At 41.1% G+C, this 20,550-nt stretch overlaps 1 protein-coding gene across 1 annotated transcript in view; it reads right to left on the reverse strand.

The window, feature by feature from the left end:
- Positions 1-20,550, reverse strand: part of LOC134864651 (VPS10 domain-containing receptor SorCS1) — a 157,209-nt gene that overhangs the window by 21,920 nt on the left and 114,739 nt on the right. Inside the window, 10 exon segments of the mRNA XM_063883810.1 lie at positions 1,330-1,437; positions 1,813-1,904; positions 2,810-2,886; positions 5,187-5,289; positions 6,424-6,570; positions 8,808-8,987; positions 12,180-12,269; positions 12,433-12,551; positions 13,899-13,963; positions 15,895-15,968. Of these exon segments, the coding sequence (XP_063739880.1) occupies positions 1,330-1,437; positions 1,813-1,904; positions 2,810-2,886; positions 5,187-5,289; positions 6,424-6,570; positions 8,808-8,987; positions 12,180-12,269; positions 12,433-12,551; positions 13,899-13,963; positions 15,895-15,968 (1,055 nt within the window).

Below are 20,550 nucleotides of genomic sequence, written 5' to 3' on the forward strand. Positions count from 1 at the left end.
AAGTGGATTGACAGTAAAAAGTTATTGTTGGTTGGACAAAACAAACATTGTTTGGTTTCACTTGCTTGTAGGACACAGCATTTCCAATTTTCAGATCAGAGAGGAATAAGTGGAGGGGTTTTATGAAGCTGTTGGACAATTTGACACTGAATTTGTAAATTGTATAGAAAAATGCCAGCCTTCTTCTAAAACTTGGAACTGGAATATAATGCCCACTTTTTACATTTTAAGTTTATTTTGTATAGTTAGTTTGTGTTTATAATGAGAAGCGTATTTCCTCTGAAAGCCTAATCATAATAAATAGCGATGTATTTCAATGGTCAGAAACAGATCACAATCCAAGGTTATGAGATTAACCAGATCATTTTCCATCTCCAGCTAAATTGAGTGGGTGTTTTTCTGCTCTGACCCCCTCACCATTTGTACCGCAACATATTTATCACAATCAATCTGTCAATTAGCTCTGGAGGCACCCGACCATGACAGGCACTTACTGTAAGAATGAGTACAAATTGATAAGAAAACAGTGCATGATAATCTTATGAGAACTAATGGTGTGTCTGCCAGTGCAGAGCTCTTTAGCTCCAGAAGAAAAACAAAATGTCTGCATTGTCTTTACACCGACCCTTTATTTTGTTCTTGTTGAGACTATTGCTGTGGATTTTCCCGATTCTGTTTCTCTCACCTTGTCTCTCCAGCTGAGCCCTATCACTCTCCTGTAGAGCTGACTACAGAGCCTACTGTCAGACTGTCATTTATGGCAGGTGTCTTGAAACATTGATGTAATGGCTGTGCAAACCCTTTCCCAGCACATCCCGAGCCCTAAATCTCTGTTGCAATATGGGACAAGCGCTGTGTCATACCATATGCACGCACACCAGCTCTGGGCCATTATTCTATTAATAAATGTGAAAGAACACAAAAGGAATCTACGTAAATCTGCATTCTGAGGACAGAACGAATTATACCAAACACTCTATCCACTTCATAATGCTGTTAAAAATTCTTCAGACAAAAGTCTGTTTTCTCAGGCATTTTGATCATTTTCCTTCATGTTCTTCAAATGGACAGTCATGCTGTCGCTGGCTGCCAAAGCATTGATCTCCTGTGATCATAATCCGGATACTGCCAGTTTTGATGTTGGGTAGACCTTGAGAGAGATCTCTTTTATTCATGAAAAGAAAAACAGGCAGTCGGGAAAGGCTGAATCTTGCAGGCTTAGATAAAGATGCACATGTTAAGGAGCACACACATACACAGAGGCTATTTGTTGTTATTTCTCCGTGTAATTGATTGATTTCCATTTTGACCATTTTTTTTGTCACTCACGTCATGATGAGAGTCTCCTCCCCAGGCTCGCCCAGCACCCCGTCCACAAACAGAGGCGTGTTGGTGAAACTGTACTTCTTCCACTGTTGTCCTTCGTCAAAGCTTAACCTGGGAACACAGACAGCCATTGCACAAGGTGTCAACGCTAACCCCCCTGACTGTGCGCAAAGCTAATGACTCTGAAAGCCGTCTGACAACTTTATTTCATATTCAACGCAGGGCTGAGGAGCTCTGCTCAGTGAACACTGATCAGCAGAAGCTAGACTCATTAAGGCTAGGAACACGTAAAGGTGATATTGAGCCGCAATTGCCAAAGCAGACTTTTCCATGGCTGGGGGGTGGTGGGGGTTCTAACTAGAATAATATCATCCCCCAGTTCGAAGTCAATGTCATTTGCCTTTGTTTGACTAACTTAAGACTCGAGACTCCCTCTGAGGAATTAATCATGCTGTGACAAGTGGCGTCTCTGTCATAATGACTCACCACAGGTGTCGGATGGGAAGCGGAGTGTGTCTTATTGCTACTAAGGCTCCTCCTTGGTCGAGATACAGCACTGCATACTCCTCGTCAAAGATCTGCAGGGACAGGAAAGCACAGAGAAAGAATGCTAACTCTGCAGTGGTCCGTTACACGACTACAGGTCCAACACCATTGCACACACCCACACTGTATCGTTCGGGTGAGCCAAGTAATAATGCACAAAACAAACACAATACACATCACTGTTTCAACCTTGCTGCATCAGCCTCCAAATAATTATTTTTCAATGCCGTGTTTAATTAAAAACAAGGCCCATAAATTGGGAGTGCCAGGATCAAGTGAGGTGAAGGCGACCCACAGGCAATGTAGGCAGGAAGTGAATCAAATAACTCTTAACATTTCATTTGATTATCGACCTTAAAAAGCTCAGGCCAGTGTGTTAGGTTTAAAAGGCTGTATGATGAAATCAGCGGAGTGGAGAGTGAGTGAGGAGGAGGATATCTTTAGTGAGGGGATAGGTCAGTAAGCTCATGATGCTCCATATGGTGAGTGGCTTTAATTCATTGGAAAATTAATTATGAGTTGAGTCCGTAATATTAATCATATTCCATAATTGTTAGAGTGTACACAGTGTTTTGACCATGGATGTAAAAAGAGAACTGGCGACTTGTTCCCGTTCATTCCAGGGAATGTTGCTCAATAGTGCTATCCGCCAAAATGGCCAGACTCTTTTAAAAAAGTACCGGTATCTGGGCCCATAAAGAGATTTCGCTCTCAACCCATTTGACCTATACCCTCATGATTTAAAAAGGCTATAAAAGTGTTCATAATGGGCACTCAAATGTCAGTGAACCATGTCCATGGAAAATATCAATACAGATTTGAAGTGTTAATATTTCCGTTAACTTTTTCACCATATTATAAAAAAAGCATAACATGCAAAACAGCTGTAGCGTCATAGGAGTTGGATTATTATTCCAGTAAAAAAAAGCACCCTCACCTGTCTCCATGTGTTTCCTGCATCTGAGGCGACGTACACACTAACATTGGTGGTGGTGAGCTCTGCACCGATGGTTCCTGCAGGTGAGGCAGCACACGGTACGTTTTTGAGCTAGTATATTGCAAAATGCAGACAGGCAATGAATTCCGTTTGGGATTAAATAAAATCCCAATTTTTTAAAAGAGCCTTTTAAACAGCAGTGGTAATACTGCAGGGGGCTCCAGCCTGCAGCTGCAGACTGGAGCTGTAATTACACGGCTCCAGGAGATTCACTATGCAGTACGACATTTGTCCAAAACCCCTAAATTAACCAATAAATCCAGATTACTGTTTTCATCTTTCAGCAGTTCTGACCATATTAAGACGAGCTTTCCTAATGCAGTGCAGACTGCTGTAATTGCTGTAATTTAGCCTGTAATTGGTGCCAGGTGGTTAAACACGAGGCAGAAAAGTAATGTAAGTGTTTCGGAAGCATGGTCGTCCCCCTTGTGGGAGCCCTCCCTGAGAAACAGTTTGCTTAACAATTCACATATTTAGAGAATTACCAAACATCAGCTTAAAACCTCTACTTTCCTTGCCTCCAGTGCTGATGGTCACATCTTACTGCAGAATTGCGTATACATGAAAAAATCATCACAGGTGCTGTACAGGTCTTTGTTAAGGTTTGTCTATATCAAGACAAATTTAGGGTTACTTTTGCTTGAGTTTCAGTACTCAATCTCCTGCTACATCTGTTGTCTAACGCAATAGTTCATGTTATTTGAACTACAACCTAGGGTAACAGCAGAAGTGCTAATGGTAAAAGAAAATGATAACTTTTTTCTTTCAACAGGTAAACTATCTATTTGAAACCAAAACATGCACAACTTTTAGTTTTTGTCAGAGCAGTTTTAATGCCAACTTACTATAAGGAACTTGAGTCGATGGTTCAACCCATCCTTTCACTGCCTGAACCTGTTTATTCTTTGCATCGCATTGTTCAATTTACAAAGAAATAAATGGATTCTATCCAAGACTATACCTCTCTTGACGTACTTGGTACTGGTTTAGTGTGAAATTATAGCTGCGTGCTTGTATGTGCTCCTTACGGTGTTGGTCTGGCAATGTCTAATGTTGCTGTTTCCTCTAGATTCAATTATGGAGTTGTTGGGTAAGGAGGTGGGGGAAACGATAGCCCAAACTACCATAATTAGACCCCGGATGTAATATAATTAAATGTTTCCTTGCCATCCTTAGTGGGTGGAATAAGAAGTAGGGCTAGGGCTATGGTTTTCTTGCACATTTTCCAAGCTTAATATAAAACAATACCATATTTCCCCCCATCACTTATGGATTTAATAATAATAGAGATCGCATTTAATCACACAATTGTTTTTTTTAAATCCCTAAAACCTCTTACCCTGAGGTCCAGACACCACCTCCAGACATATGAGGCATATGCTGATGTGTTATTGACAGTACCGGTCCATGTGGGAGTAAATATCACTGAGGTGTGAATTCACCTTAAGAACTACTGGTCTTATATTCCTCAATCTTTTTTGTTTTCCCTCCACTGAGTCAATAAGAGTCACTGCTTTTTTCCCCCTGTGTCTTCAGTAACAACGATGAGCTCATCATTGTTCCTGAGGGCTACAACAAGGATTATGTAGTGCTTTGTTCTGTCATTTGCCCCTGTACAAAGGTGAGGTGACACATGCATGTTGTCAGATGCTTGTGGAAGTCATGTCCTGATGCTGAATAAGGAAAAACAAGTGAGAACAGAAGTAAAGAGCAAAAAGCTGCCAACAGCCAAATGTAATTGCATAGTGTTGAAAGCAGCAGTGACATATTGGAGACATCACTGCCAAGACTTTCGACTAACTGAAGGAGGCACATTTCTTTTTGGCTTTGTCAGTCTAAGTGATTTTCGTGGTCTTTGTCTCTTCAAGTTAGCTTAACATTATCTACTGCGTCCATGGATAGGGGAAAAGAAATTCAATTGTGAATTGCATTACCAATAAAAACAAAAGTTTGGAAAAACCACATGAGTCTTACCGTATCTCCTTTGTTGTTCTGAGCTGGATTCAATTCAAGCAAACCATACAATATGCAATTTTACATCTCAGTTGGATGGCTAAACATTCTCTGAGACTTGCCTTCTGCATTGTTTGTACTTCATTTTTTTACTTAAATGCAAATGGCTTTAAAAAGAATTTAAAAAACTACCGTGAACACCTGCTAGAGATTGCATCTATTAATGACTTTGTAATAAACAAAGCAAAACGCTCAGGAAGGGTTTCAACAGGGGTTTTGTTTTTGGAGAAAAAAATCCATCCAAACTCCGAGTAGACAAAGAAAAGAGAAACAACATGTCACTCAAAGAGATTCTCTCACCCACCTGACGCCACAATGATCCCCGGCGCTGAGTCCCTGCTGGCTATGTTTCCAGATGTGTAGGGATTTGCGGAGACGTGTAGATGGAGATGTAATGAACAGTAGGGCTGCAGAAAAAAATAAATCACAGACTTATCAAAACACTTCAAAAGACGCCTGTGAATAAAACAGCTGTTGTGTGGATGCACAACCCTCCCAAGTCCCGAGTTTTATCACAAACACCATTTCCCCCATTGGCTGCTTTCACCATTAATTTTGATTGGGTTAACCTTTACCGACACAATTCTCATTACGACCCGGCAAAATGCCAGTAGTGCAGGCCGTGTTGTGACTGGCTGTTTAGAGGTTTATTAAAACTCTGACATTTTCTGACAAATGACTGTACAATATGTGCGGAGGGGCAAAGCATTCCACACAATCACTAATTGGTTTTTCAAAAAAGCGCGATTGTTTTCATATACAGTATAAGTCAAGTTAAGAGAAGAAATGCACATATCCTAGTTTGGCTTTTATTTTTATTCAGGCAACCTTTTAGGGGTTATTGCTAGTGGTATGATTTGGACATACTTGAGTATGTCAATCTAATGCCACTCCATCTTACTTTTGTAATACATTTATTTAACACTAACAGTTGCTATGATTACTTTCTACATTTAAAAAAAAAATGTTATGCCTAAAAGAAATTATGCCTATCCATGCAAATAACATACCCAGTTTTGTGAGTCTCTATAATTGGCTCAACATTGACATTTCAAATCTTAAAATGCTGTCATACATATTTGTATGTGATAAAAACTAAGTATTGGGTATTTTAATATGATAATGTGAATAGAGCCACATTTTACTTGTAATGGAGTATTTTATGCTCGACTACTTTTACTTCATATTTTCACCGACACCACATCTGTAGACTCATGACACGAGTTATATTAGCTCCTGTAAATTAGCTTTTGCTTGAAAACACGACACGACTTGTCCAACTTTCAGATTCTTTCAACAAGTAAGAAGCTTTTCTGTCTGACACCTCTTTGTCTTTGTGGCTTAAATGGGAGGTCAGCTTATTGGACTGAATCAAAATGGCTGACCTTTCAGCGTAACAGCCTCAGAGCACTCAGCTTTGACGGGAGCTGCTCTTTCTGAGCTCGGCCCCTCATTGCTGCCGGGATCAGTCAACTCCTGTCAGGGCCTCTCTTTGATGGAATCGCACACGTACAAAAACATGTATGAATGGAGATGCTTACCAGCACACAGTGGATGCTGTTGCCCCTCAGGTCTTTGCTTGGGGCTTGCAGGAGGCTCCAGTCTCTGCCTCTGTTGTAGGTGATGTGTGTCTTCACTTGGCTATCCATTTTTTTATTGGCGAGGAACATCCCCTTTATTCCCGCTACCTGGGGAATTAGACAGCTCCGATTGAAAAGAGACTTCACATGTCTAACAGATCTTAGGCATTTTTGTATCACGAGTCACGTTGCAGAAAATACCCACACATGCTCAGGCCTGGGGTGTTACGAGATACATATCAGGACACAAAAAAAGGTAACTCCTTTCCCCTATAGTTACAATAAAAGACATAATCCAATTACTATTGTAATTAGCAAGAAACAGTGTTTTGTTTTTGCAGCAAGATGCTTAAGGAAGATAAGGCTGCATCTCTAATCATGGCAAAAATGTCAGAACAGCAAGGGTTGCATGGCAAATGGCCGGGGTTGGACCAAGCTTGAATGCTAAAGGTTACTTTATTATTATTCCTGTTGTGTCAACTGCTGATCCTGTAAATTACAATCAAATGACTATGCTTGTTTTCTACTCACTAAAAAAGTTTTCTAAAAATAATAAAATGTTTCTATTGATATAACGACATCAAGAACATCTTTAGTGATGTCGGCAACCTCCGTGGTTGAGCATTGTAGCCTAGGCAGAAGTTACAAAAACTGCAGTTCATTGAATGGCCTCTGCCTGCTTCAAAACAGTCAATTTTCATTCTCATGATAAAATGCCCAACTTTACAAAAGAAAGAAACATCTGGTACAAAATGAATGTAATGGTCTCGATAGCTCATTTCCGGCCTCTCGACAGCTGTACAGGGGCTGAATTATTTATGTATCTTAACAATTTTAATCGTTTGAAGGTAAAAAGTAAGCATTATAAGAAGAGGACCGCCATGAGAGATAAGTGTTCAGGAAGCCAACTGATTGCTGTATGCTCTGCTTCCTATCCAAGGCCCAATCTAATTGTACTGACAGTGCCCATTCTCAATTAGCCAAGAGCAGGCTTGGGGAGTAATGGGATCACTGATCAGGATACAAAAAAGAAGGTAACTGGTTCCCCTTAAAGTTAAATAAAAATACGTAATCAGATTACCATTACATTTCTAAAAGAATTAGATCTCTAGCAGGATTACAGTGTTACAAAAAAGCTGTACTGTTCTGTAGGCTAATATTTTAAGTGTGAATCTATCCGCCTACAGCCTGAAATTGCTTTATGGTTTTCAATTTCTTACTTCCTTTGTTCTTCTTTTATTTCAGTAGGTGAAACTGTTATATTATTAAATAGTGTGTGTGATCATAACACTATGTTTTAAACTAAAACAGAGCAGTTTTGGTGGTGTATAGGCTACTGCCCAACAGAAACGGAAAGTAATCTGGATACATTACTTTTATTTTATGATACTTAGATTAGGTTATATTCTTCCACAGGTCTCTAGTAATTGCAACAGAATGCATTTAAATTAACCATCCCAACCCAGCAACAGCTCACCTCTTCTGTATTCCCAACAAAAAACAAACGCTGAGTGGGAAATGATGGACTGTCTGGGGACTTTTGAGTAATCAATGCGTGTCTTAAATGAATCTGACTCCTTGTTGGAGGGCCCTCGGAATGGCTCAGGGCTACTGAATTGAGTCAGTGACAGTTGCATGAGCCGATGAAACTCCACTTTAGTAATTGACAGATACTTCAATCTCCCTAGGAGGAGAGATTTAGCATATCCTACGTTTTGGGTGGCGACCCCAATCAACGCAGTGGATTTGATTTGAACACTGAGGCCACGGTAAGACATGAGCAGCATCATCAACAGCTTAATTATATGATTCAGATGGAGAGATGTACTTTCAGCTAGTGCGGCTATGTCTTTAAAATCCCAATTACTAAGCTTCAACATTAGCCCCCAACACACTGTTTTGCCAATTTTGGATTAGGTGCAATTTGTGAAGTAATATCTGCAGTTATTCATCAAAGAAAGAAATAATCTCAGCCTCACAAAAATCCATATCCCTGGCACAATCCCCCCCTTTTGCTTTTGTTGATGTCAGCACTTTGAAGCTACTTCGTATTCACACAATGCACTCTGAAGACGGTAGGCCTACAGCAGCAGGGGTTGTTTCCAAAGTGACAAAACAAGTACATTTCATCATCTCTGCTTCCCGACTATAAAATATTGATCACTGTTCGTATTAAACTTGCAGGCTGAGCACCTATCAAGCAAGCCTTTATTTGATAGTGTTATATAAAAAGAGTAAATTGTCCAGAAATAACACTGCAAGAGGTTGCGTTGGGACGTTGGGGATGTGCAGCAAACCAATTGAAAGCTGAAACAGAGGCATGTGTCATGTCCATGTTTGCTTACCTCATAGAGGTCCACCATCACATTACCCTCCGGGCCCATGCTGCTGACCACATTCTCAAGAGCCAGGGTGTAGTACACCCCCGACGTGTCTGACACGTACAAGTTGTAGGTTTCATTCTGGTTCCACTCCTGTACTGCTGCAACCACGCGGTTTTCATCTGTGCTGATCACATGCAGGTCCTGGAAGAGAGGCAATGTTAATACCAGTACTGGTATAATACTGAAACATAATGTAACAGGATACCACAGTGTATTAAGGTCCCTTCATTATTCCTTTTTATTATGTTGCTTTATGTACGGCCTTTAAGGTGTTTTTTTTCCTTTTTCTTTATTCTGCTGTCATGTAAGACAAGTGTTTCCTGTTTTGTGTTGTGTCAATGACAATAAAGTGTAGTTATATTTTGTTTCAATAACTAATTTTATTTTAAATCCTTTGGTATTTAATTCAGGAAAAAAAGGTTGTTATAACTTGAAATGTATGTAGTTTTCATCATGTATTGAATCTCTTAAAGCGGCCTTTTAATGCTCAATTTCAGCTTCATTTTTGTGTTTAGTGCCTCTACTGTGACATGTTTCTATGCTTTAATGTTCAAAATGCTTTTTATTTTTCTCAAACTGCCTGTACTGCAGCATCTCTTTTCACCCTTTGTCTGAAACCAGAGTCCAGTTTGCTCTGATTGTTTAGCTCGCAAGCTGGGTTGTGTTTGGTCAACACCTTAGAGATGTCGCCCCCCTCAGTCTATCACGTACAATGTGTTAGATCGTTAGCTAATAGAGCCACGAGTGTTACGTAGTGATGTCTAGTGGAGTGTGTGGGAGAGAAACTCCCACTGGAGGGAAATGTGTTATTTTAGCCTTTGCAGACCATTTACATGCACAAATCAAACAGAACACCATAACACACTGGAAAGAGAAAAAACCCAAGGTGCATGATCTCTTTAAAAATGACAAATATCCTTGTTTTATCAGGAAACTGAGTAGAAAGCAGAATTTGTAATACTGGCAGCGATAATGACATAGTTTATTGTATTTTCAACAATGAACATAGTGTTGCTTTAAATTAAAGGGACTTTGTTTTAAATATGATCCTTGTAGTTGTCTTTATTCCAAATTGAATAAGATGAATAATCAGCTAACCTGAAAAAAAACCTCTGTGAAGTTGATTTTAATGAGCTCATTACAATCAAAAGCACAATCTTTGTTTCTTAATGTGAAATATCCAAGCTTTCACATTGTTTACTGTTTTTGCCTCCCTGCTGTATATAATCATAGTCAATAATCAGAGTAGCCTTATCTTCTGATTTCCCGTATTTTAACTAAGAGGACATTACAATCGTTATACCTATGTCAGGCTTATTGGGCAGAGATTATGCAGCCATGCTGTTTGGTTGTGCGCTTCATCTACCTCTGACTGTGCCAATAACACCTTGCAGTGAGCCGACAGCAACCGGGGCGCCTGGGGCTTGATTGAATAAAACATGTCTAATTGTCAATGGGGACGTGACAAGCCAGGGCCATGCGCACACTGAGCTGCATAGAATAACAATTTTGGAAACAAAAGTTACTTCTGGCCTTGATTTGTCCATAAATAACAAAGAGGGGGAGTGTCAGGCAGAGCCAGCGATCAAGTGATGCCTCACTGCAACTTAAGCAAACAGGGCTGGAAGCATATTATCTGCCATTGATTTTTTTTTTTTTAAACATCCACGAACTGCATGATTAACTAAATCTTAAAGAGGCCCTAGTATGCTTTTGGGGGATTTCCTTTCCTGTATAGTGTTATATAGTTTTCTGGGCATGTAAATGGCCTGCAAAGGCTACAATCCCAAGTTCCCTTCAGAGGGAGTTTCTCTCCCACACACCCCCATGTCTGGAAGCCTCCATTGGACACCTTTGTTTACTTCAGTAGCATATTGACATTGATAAATAACAATCACTGTTCTATTGCCAGCACTCCAACACAATGTACGTGATAGGCTAACAGGCGGGACATTTCCGACACGCCTATAAGCAGTTGACCACACACATCAGAGCCAGCCAGCTAACCGATCAGAGCAGATTGGAATATCGTTTCATTCAGATGGTGAAAAGTGGTGCTGCATATGATTGTATAAAGAGAACTGGATACAGCGGTCAGAGCCGGGGACCCGTTCAATCCTATTAAAGTTGCAGAGTAGCAAATGACGGCCAAAATGTAGTGACTGTAGATTCAAAATGTAAATGTATCCCCTATTGTGCAAAATGCACTTTCTGATGTCTTTCATAAATATGTGTCCCCGGTGTGTAAGGAGACTCACAAAGTGTCAGAAAATACAACCCTCTCTCTTTTCCTCCTTACCCACGTCTCTAAAAACGGGGTTACAAACGAGCTGATCCAGATTTGCTTCGGTTATGATGTCATAACCGAAATGTGAGCTGGCTTTACATTGAACACCTGGCAACATCCCACCCACGTGACACGTCCCAACCTATGGTCCCCAAATACAGTCGGTGAGCTACTCCTTTTGCACCTCTGTGTGTCTGTGTGATCAGCAGGATGTATGCAGGAGGGATTTAGATTTGTTGTATACATATAATATCTCTGATGTAGTGGTAAACACTGAGAAGTGTTTCAGAAATAATGCTGGATGTGGTTTGGAACATAATATGGCATTTAATCAAGGAAGCGTTTAGCTGAGTTTCTTCTCCCGGTAGAAAAGAGGACAGAGAGCTGCATGTTGCTCCAAAGGGGCATGGCCAGCTTCAGCTCAGCTCAAATTTAAAGCAACAGTCACAGAGGTATTTTGAGCAAAACACTTCACAGACAAGTTTTGTATAGATATTGCCCAACAATATATTGTTCAAATATAGTATAATAGGAGACCTTTAAACCCTGCCTCAAATCTCCCGCTCTCGGCTCAATCAACTGAATGTAAAGAGGAAATAACTATTGATCTGTATTTTGGCGCATTTTAAAACCTTAAGACCCTAATGATTTAAATGAGGGGTATGAAAGTGTATATACTGGGTAGTTTATTTAGCTCAAAAATAAATAAATGCCAAATTACAGACGTGTCTTCCCATCTCTTTCACATACTAGAACATAGGTGTAGTTCCACAGTTTGGCCACTACGAAAATGTGCTTCATCGGCTTTTGCTCTTGCTGGGGGCTTGATACTGCCCCATAGGCATTAGGAGAAACATAAAGAACTTTTTGAACGTTTAATCATGTAAACATATCAAAGTAGAAAATAAGCAAAATATTTTCCTTTTTAACATGTTTTATATTTTTGGTGACCTGTGATAGGATTGGGATCAGTACCAATGATCCATTCATTATTTTGTAATCATCAATATCTTGTTAGTTGAACTTTAATCAGGCGGTATGTTTACCTTGGGCAGTGTGTACTTGGGTAGCTTCATTGGTGTGAATACATCTCTTTTAGCAGACACATAGTAGATTGGCCTCCCTGCGGCTGACACCTTAAAGGGATGAAGCTGTTAAGTTAAAACATTTTGGAGACACAACAGGAACACATAAAGCTGCAATAATAGCAACACTTCTAGAATGACCCTGAAAAATATCCTACAAAATACTGTCTGCCTCATACATTGCTCTAATGTTGTTCACTGGACAATTACCCACCTGGACAAACACATACTCATCTTGCACCACCAGAGAATTGGGGTCAATGTAGCCCGGGAATGGTTTGCCCTTGTTGGCATCTGTGCAGTTCTGCAGCTTGCAGGTGACATACAGCGCCTCTGCTCCCACGCACACACAGACACAAACACACACGTCAAGCCATGGAATCAGTGATGGTATTAGCCAATGAAGAAAGGCAGCCTTCACCCAGAGCCAAGCGGCTTCTTTTGGGTTCCTACATTACTCGTGTCAATAAAGTGGTCCCAGTGAAGGGGGAGCAGCAGAGGGGGAAGACAGATGACCAGAGAGGCCAATTGCTTTCTTTGCTTTCAATCACAGCACTGGGTGAGAGCCCGTCCCCGCACGTTAGCCTCTGCCAAATATATGTCGGCTTTGTTCGCAAGCACATGATCAATAGTGATAGTCTGCGGCTGTGTGTGCGACCGTAATATCTGACACCACTGGTGTGTGCTTCGTCCGTTTGCATGATTGGCTTTTTTCTCTATTGTGTAAGTGTTCTGACGGAAGAGTGGCACTGATGCTTAAGGGGCTTTCGAAATGCTAACAAAGACATTTATTAATTAAAGGGAAACTCCAACAAGAGTTATCTATACAAAGATTAGGGCGTTCAAAAGACACTAAATCCTACATTTCGCAAAGATTAATAATAATAGCAATAATAATAATAATTATAATAATAATAATAATAATAATAATAATAATAATAACAATAATAACAATAACAACAACAACAACGTATAATTATAGTGTCTAAATTATTACACTTGCAATACTAAAAAACAATTTTCTGAAACTTAACATTAGTAGTAGTATAAAGTATAATTACAGAATAAACGTTATTATAATTACAAAAAAGAAAATAACAATGCATCCAAAACCATTTAGACATGTTTGACATTTTGACTAATATTAGTTACATTACGAAATATACAATAAATAACAACATGACATCTGAAAGGTGGTGTTTATTTGTGAATGCAATGTGATCAGTGGAGTTTCCATCCAAAGAAAATGGACTAAAATTGATGATACGGATTGCAAACACAACAATCTAATTGCTCTGAGAGATCCTATACAGTAAAAGGTTAGTGAAATAAAGAAATCAAAGGGGACAAGAAACTAAAAATGTACTTTTGTCTAAGCATTCTGAAATCAGACTGACTTTGCCAAATACTATTTATCAACTCATAATATCCTACTGTTATAGTTATTCTGTAGTATGAGCTAAACAAGTTGCTTTTAAAAGCATTCTAATATATGCATTACTTTTTTCTCCATTGTCATTGTCTGTCCCCAGACTCGACCATTTCTGCTGTCCCCTTGCATTACCCTTTATCCGAATTGTCTACACAACTCCGAATTCCCCTCTACTTTAGCACACTACTCAGGATACAGTACAAAGACATGGGAAAATGGAGCTCTGAACCCAGAATTCAATTACTCACGTCCTTCAGAGATGCTGGTTTCCAGGTGAATTAAGCCCGGCTCTTTGTCCAAACCCATTTTCGACCTGAAAGGCAGACAAATGTGTTTCAGGAACATCACCACCGGTCTTTTACCTTCAGGCGGACTGTAGCAGCAACCTGACCTGATGGATTGCACTCTGCTAAGTCATACAAATGTAACTAAAGAGGGGTTGAGACAAGTGCTATGGCAGATGTGGTAAATATCAGTTAGGTATTGTCTCTTTCTTCATTGTTGAGGGCACTTCAAAGTGTGAGGAAAAAGGACCTGAGGGATACTGTTTGATTTAAATTGTTATATATCCCAGAAGGTCCTTTTCCCCCTCTAGACGAATGGAAGAAGACGTTTCCTGACATCATTAGTAGAGGAGAAGCCATAGATTTTCCCTCTACAGTAGGGATGTCCACAGATGGAATAGCATATAATCATTATGGCATTAAATATGTATTAAAAAGACTGGGGGATGAGAGGAGAGGCAAAAGCAGCACACACATGGAGGGAGAGCTGGGTGAGGGAGAATGTAGTCCACAGGTAGCGCACACATAAAGAAAAAAGGAATAAACGTTGCCTCTGTGATATGAATGAGGAGCAGCCACAGTGAGAGACCACCACGGCTTCTAATCATTATCCTTATTGGTAGTATTAGAGATTTCCCAGATGCAACACAACCGTGAATAAGGATGGTCTACTTATCCAAACCACATTTGCATTTGCACTGAATAATCCATTCAGGTGCCAAGAACAGTGTGTGGCAGGCAAAGAATAACTCTTTGAGTTAAAGCAGCTATATGGTTTGTGTGGCTTTACCGCTAAGTGATGGGAAGCTAACTTAGCTTGTAGGGTTGACGGCTTACGGTAGTGTCTCTGTGTGTACGACATTAGTTTGGACAGCTGTTTGGTTGTTGAGGGGAAAAGATGCGAGAACAGGTGGAACAAGACCTGCCCAAAAATAAGACATTCAGGCAGCTCCAGATGTTTTGTAGAGATTTGTTGTGTCATATACGGGACATTTCACGGTTTAACTAGCTTATAGTTTAGTTCAACTTAAGCTGACCTGTGCTGCGTGACCAAGAACTGCTCAGGTTGACCAAATTGAAAATAAGCTTACGACTCTTCTTTACATCTTTGGTAGTCTCATATATGGCAAACATAACCTCCCTCTGCAGCATCATTACCAGGGCTACCACCACTCCTAACGCACTGTGCACGTCCCAAAATAGAACTCTGACAGCTTCTGCAGCATCAGCCCTCCAGGCTCCCTTCACTCCTGGCTGCCCTGCTTGTTACCACCCTGACGGTTTGTTGAGGTGAAATCCTTTGTTACAGTTAGTTATTGTATAGAGGCCAGACATGCTAGATTCCTGTGAGTTGGATACTACCTGTTAGCTGAGGAAATCCTCTAAAGCATGGAACTCTAATGGTAGGTGTAAATATTAATCTGAAGTGATTAAACAATAACAATGGAACAATTCCAGAAACACATCGAAATAGGGCCTTTCTGAGAGGAACCTTCGGATGGTTTCTCTGTATACCTTGTTTCATCTCAAAGGATAGCAACAGTCAGACTGAAGCCTCTCTCCACAGCTGAAAAATGTCCGTCATATAATGTAACTGTCTGCCAAAGAGCAAGATCAAGCATGTCAGACACATAAATAATAAAAATCTTAAAAACCTCTGTGGCTCAGATGCTCCTCCCTTTGTGGAGAAGCAAAGATGTAGTCTGTTGAGGACATTCACAATGTCAAAAGTGCTCTCCATTTGATTAGTTTAACAAAAGTGTGTGTTGTCACGCAATCATTGTTAGTGTGTTAAGAACATATTTACAGTATGTTCAAGGTTCCATGAAGTGTTGTTCAATCTTTTAGATTTGTGTGGACAGGAAGTTTAGTTTTCCTGTGTTTTCCTAACAATGGGCAAATCCTGTGTACAAATTAATAAACCTTCCTTGCAAGTGAACATCAATATCTCTGAACTTACCAGTAGAAGCGATTGGGAGCCACTCTCTCGTGAACCACCTGCCATCTCCTCCCAAACTCCACCGAGCTGTAGAGCTGTAGTAAGACAACCAGACAACAGTAAGTATTCATTCACACAACTCAACAGCCAATCAAATTCCTCATTTTGTTCAACAAAAGTCTTGTTGATGTGTTTGCACAGGATATTACAAGACTTACTGATCCTTTTAACCACATTGTAACGTGCGAGACAAAGAGTGTCATACACTTACACACACATACTGTATGTACAAGTTCTTTATTTTGAATCCACTGAATTGAAATGTACATATAATGCTGTTCATATTTTTAGTTTTGCCTCAGGACATTTTGGGATACACGTGGTACTGCCTGCTTTCCCACAAAACTACTGCAGAAACTTTATAGAGATCACTGCTACACACACACACATACACACACACACACACACACACACACACACACACACAGACACACACACACACACACACACACACACACACACACACACACACACACACACACACACACACACACACACACACACACACACACACACACACACACACACACACACAATTACCACCTAGCTATGAAAGCAACAATAAAGGAAGATGTGCAAGGCGTAGATAATCCTGCCTGTGTTGCCTCTCCAGGCATTTAATATTATTACATTTATTTCTTAAATAATTACTTTACAGTTTAAATTAGCTAATGTAAAAATTAATATTATTTTGTTGTTTTAGTTTTTGCGACGACGTCACTTCCGGTTTAGTCACTTCCGGTTCAGTCTCTTCCGGCGATCTTCCTGTTGAACTTAGCTGGGTAGAAAGAATGGCCGACATGTGCATCGGAACATAATCAATCAGCATCCACTTGGAGGCATCAGAGTGGCAATGCCGTGAGTTGTTTGATTGTTAAAGGACATGTTGAAGATGTTATATTATGATGGATTTAGTTCGAAAAACTGTTTGATGTGTGGTATACAAGCTAAAAAGTGATGCAATTGTCAATCAGAATGCCTCATTTCAGTATTGGACAGTTTCTGTTGTTATTTATAACTATGCATAACGTGATGTTAGTCATAACAATAAATAGACACAATATTTTTGTATTATTGTATTTGCAGTTTTCACCGTCTGTTGATGAAGAAGTGAAAGTAAAAGGTCAAGCTTACTACGACTTTGTCTCATTGGCTACGGTTTAACTCAGTGTTTAGTCAGAGTTTCGACACACTGCACGAGAACACTACAGTGAAAAGGCAGCATTGGATGTTTTGAAGTGGTCGCGATGGCAACAAGCAACAGGTCGGCTGTCGGCAGTGCTAGGAGCAGCAAAACATCAGCATCATCAGTAAGGGCAGCCCATGCTCGGGCTGAAGCAGAAGCAGCAAAGGTGAGAGCTTCATATGCCAGCCAGGAGGCTAAGCTAAAATTGGAAAAGGCTGCTAGAGAAGCAGAAAGAGCTACTAGAGACGCTCAAAATAAATTGGAAACTATAGAGCTCCTGCAGATGATGTCATATATGCTGGTCACGTGACGAGATACGACAGGGGCAGCCATTTTGGCAGTCATCGCGGCAGTAAATTGACAGGCACTGGCAGACTGTCAAGGATGGTGGATAACTGCTGTGCACCAGGTTGCACAAATAGGCGTGGGAAAAAGAAAGGTGTATCGTATTATCGCATTCCTAAAGACGCGGAGAGGAGGGAGAAGTGGATTGGAGCGATTAAAAGAGCCAGGAGCCTTCAGAAAAAGACTGAAAGATGGGACCCCCCGGCCGTTGGCTTTCGCTTATGCAGTGATCACTTCATATCAGGTGGGTGAAGGAATACAGTACAATGCTACAAAAAGTTTCTGGTCAGTTTAATTAAATTTAATTAGTTTAATTTAAGAAGTAGCACCCAGTTATTATAGCTAACGGACACTGTGATGTCCCTTTTTAACTCAACAAGTGTGGCTCTGGCGCAGCCTAGCCAGTTAGCAAGTTAGCTTGTAGCAAGCTAGTGGTAAACAAACCCGTGTTGAAATATTCCTTCTTATTTTGTAGGGAGAAAGAGTGATAATCCGTTGAGTCCGGATTTTATCCCCTCAATTTTCGATTACCTTCCATCATCGTTCCTCACCACCACCCATGGCTTTAGTTGACTTTCATTAAGCCTTTGGGAGTGATTAACCTATATGAAATTCCAAAACAGATAAATAAAGGTAAAAAACGCCAGCCACTTTGGTTGAGTACGATCAAAAATACAAACTAGCAAGTTACAGATGCACTGCAGTAGCTATCCAAGCTAAAAAACATGCTAACGTGACACTTCCGTAGCTAGCCAAGCTAATAAACAAACAATGCTAACGTGACACTGCCTATCAAACTGGAATAATTTAATACTTACCCTTGCAGTGATGATGCCGAAGTTTTTGGATGTAAGACTCCACAGTTGAATGTTGTTTACGAAGCCGGACTGACACCATTTGTAAGCCTCCAAGCTTTTGTACGCTCTGAGGGAGTCTCCTGAGTACACTGATGGAAAGCTTACAAGATAGCTGTGGATGTCTGCGTAGCGCAAGTCGGGTACATCGTCTTCAGAGCAGGAGGTTATGCTCTTGAAAAGCACACCGGGTGAATTATATGGGTCGCTTATATTTAATCTCTCTAATTTTGTACTATAAAGCCGAATTTCACTTGAATTAAAATGAGAAGTATACTCGCTCGGTAAGAAAACACTGGCACCGGTGGTCATGTTGACTGCCAAAATGGTGGCTCCCAACCAAAAGTCACGTGACCGCAGGAGCTCTATAAGGTTAGACACAGAGTTGGAAGTGCTAACCCTTCATAGAGAAGCTGACGCAGCCATAGTGACAGCTCGAGTGTTGGAAGACGCAGAGGCGATGCAGTCTGTTATCGAAGACGGGAAATCTGAATCCGAAAAGGGGAAAATCGAACGCACCAGTGAATACGTTCTATCCCAGATCAGCCTTAAAAATCGTTCTCCTTCCTCACCCTTACCCGTTGCTCCCTCACTCAAAGCAAGGTCACATGACAACTTCATATCATGGCATCCACCTGTGGAAGACGATTCACAATTACAACCTGTCAGCAGGGAAAATGCAGACATCAAGCAACCGTCTCCACCAGAATTATTTGACCCAACTAAAACTGAAACAAAGGCTAAGGTTAGTAGAGCCAACCCCACCATGAATGCTCATGCTCCGTCGTATACTCCACGACATTTCCCTCAAACTGGCACACCCACGTCCAATTTAGGGGAGCCTTTGGCACAGTATTTGGTACGAAGAGACCTTGTGACTTCAGGGCTGTACCAGTTTGATGACAAGCCCGAGAATTATCGTGCATGGTACTCCTCCTTCTCAAGTGCAGCCAACGAAGTCAACCTAACAGCAACCCAACAGTTGGACCTCATGACCAAATGGCTTGGAAAAGAATCTAGTGAACAGGTTAAACGCATGCGATCGGTGCATGTCAACAACCCCAATCTGGCTCTAGACAAAGCATGGGAACGGTTGCGTGAATCTTATGCTGCCCCCGAAGTCATCGAAAAGTCAATGTTCCAGCGCCTGGACAACTTTCCTAAGATTTCAGCCAAGGATCACTTGAAGTTACGTGAGCTTGGGGATCTACTTGCAGAGATCCAAGGTGCTAAAGAAGATGGATATCTGACCGGCTTGTCCTATCTGGACACCTCTCGCGGGATAGGACCAATCGTGGACAAACTCCCTTACGGGCTTCAGGAGAAGTGGGTGTCCGCAGGGTCACGGTACAAAGAAGGAAGCGACGGGCGTTTCCCCCCCTTCGAGTATTTTTGCAACTTTGTTAGCTACGAGGCAAAAAAGCGTAGCGACCCTAGCTTCATTCATCAAGGCAGCACCACAACACCCACCAAACCTGACAAACCATTTTCACGGAACTTTAACACCAACAAACCCATCTCAGTGCACAAAACGGATCTTTCCACAACCAACGACCCTTACAAGAACTGCCCGTTACATAACAAACCCCATCCCCTTAAAAGGTGTAGAACATTCAGGAATAAACTCCTCGATGATAGAAAGGCCTTCCTCAGAGAGAAAGGAATATGTTTTAAGTGTTGCGCCTCCATCTCTCACCTTGCCAAAGACTGCAGGTTCTCTGTGAAGTGCTTTGAATGCAACAGCACCAGTCATGATACAGCCATGCACCCTGGCCCACCTCCTCAAACCGTCAAGGCTCCTTCACCGTCACGAGAGTACGGCGGGGAGGGAGAAGACGATCCTGACATTGCTGTCGTTGGAGCAAGCTGCACAGAAGTTTGCAGTCCAGGCCAGTGGAGCCGCTCATGCTCAAAGATGTGTCTCGCAAAGCTTTACCCCAAGGGTTCAAAGGACATGGCCATCAAAGCCTATGTGATCCTGGATGACCAGAGCAATCGCTCATTAGCAAGACCAGAGTTCTTCAAGCTGTTCAGTGTGAAGAGCAAACCATTCCCGTACCATCTCAGAACTTGCTCCGGCATCATAGAAACATCCGGCAAGAGGGCAGAAGGATTCGAAATCGAGTCACTGGATGGCACAGTGCTCATTTCTCTCCCACCACTCATTGAGTGTCATGAGATCCCGAATAATCGGTCTGAGATTCCAACACCGAACGCTGTTCTTCATCAGCC

This window comes from Eleginops maclovinus, chromosome 5 (assembly GCF_036324505.1).
Source record: "Eleginops maclovinus isolate JMC-PN-2008 ecotype Puerto Natales chromosome 5, JC_Emac_rtc_rv5, whole genome shotgun sequence".
Taxonomy (NCBI): domain Eukaryota; kingdom Metazoa; phylum Chordata; class Actinopteri; order Perciformes; family Eleginopidae; genus Eleginops; species Eleginops maclovinus.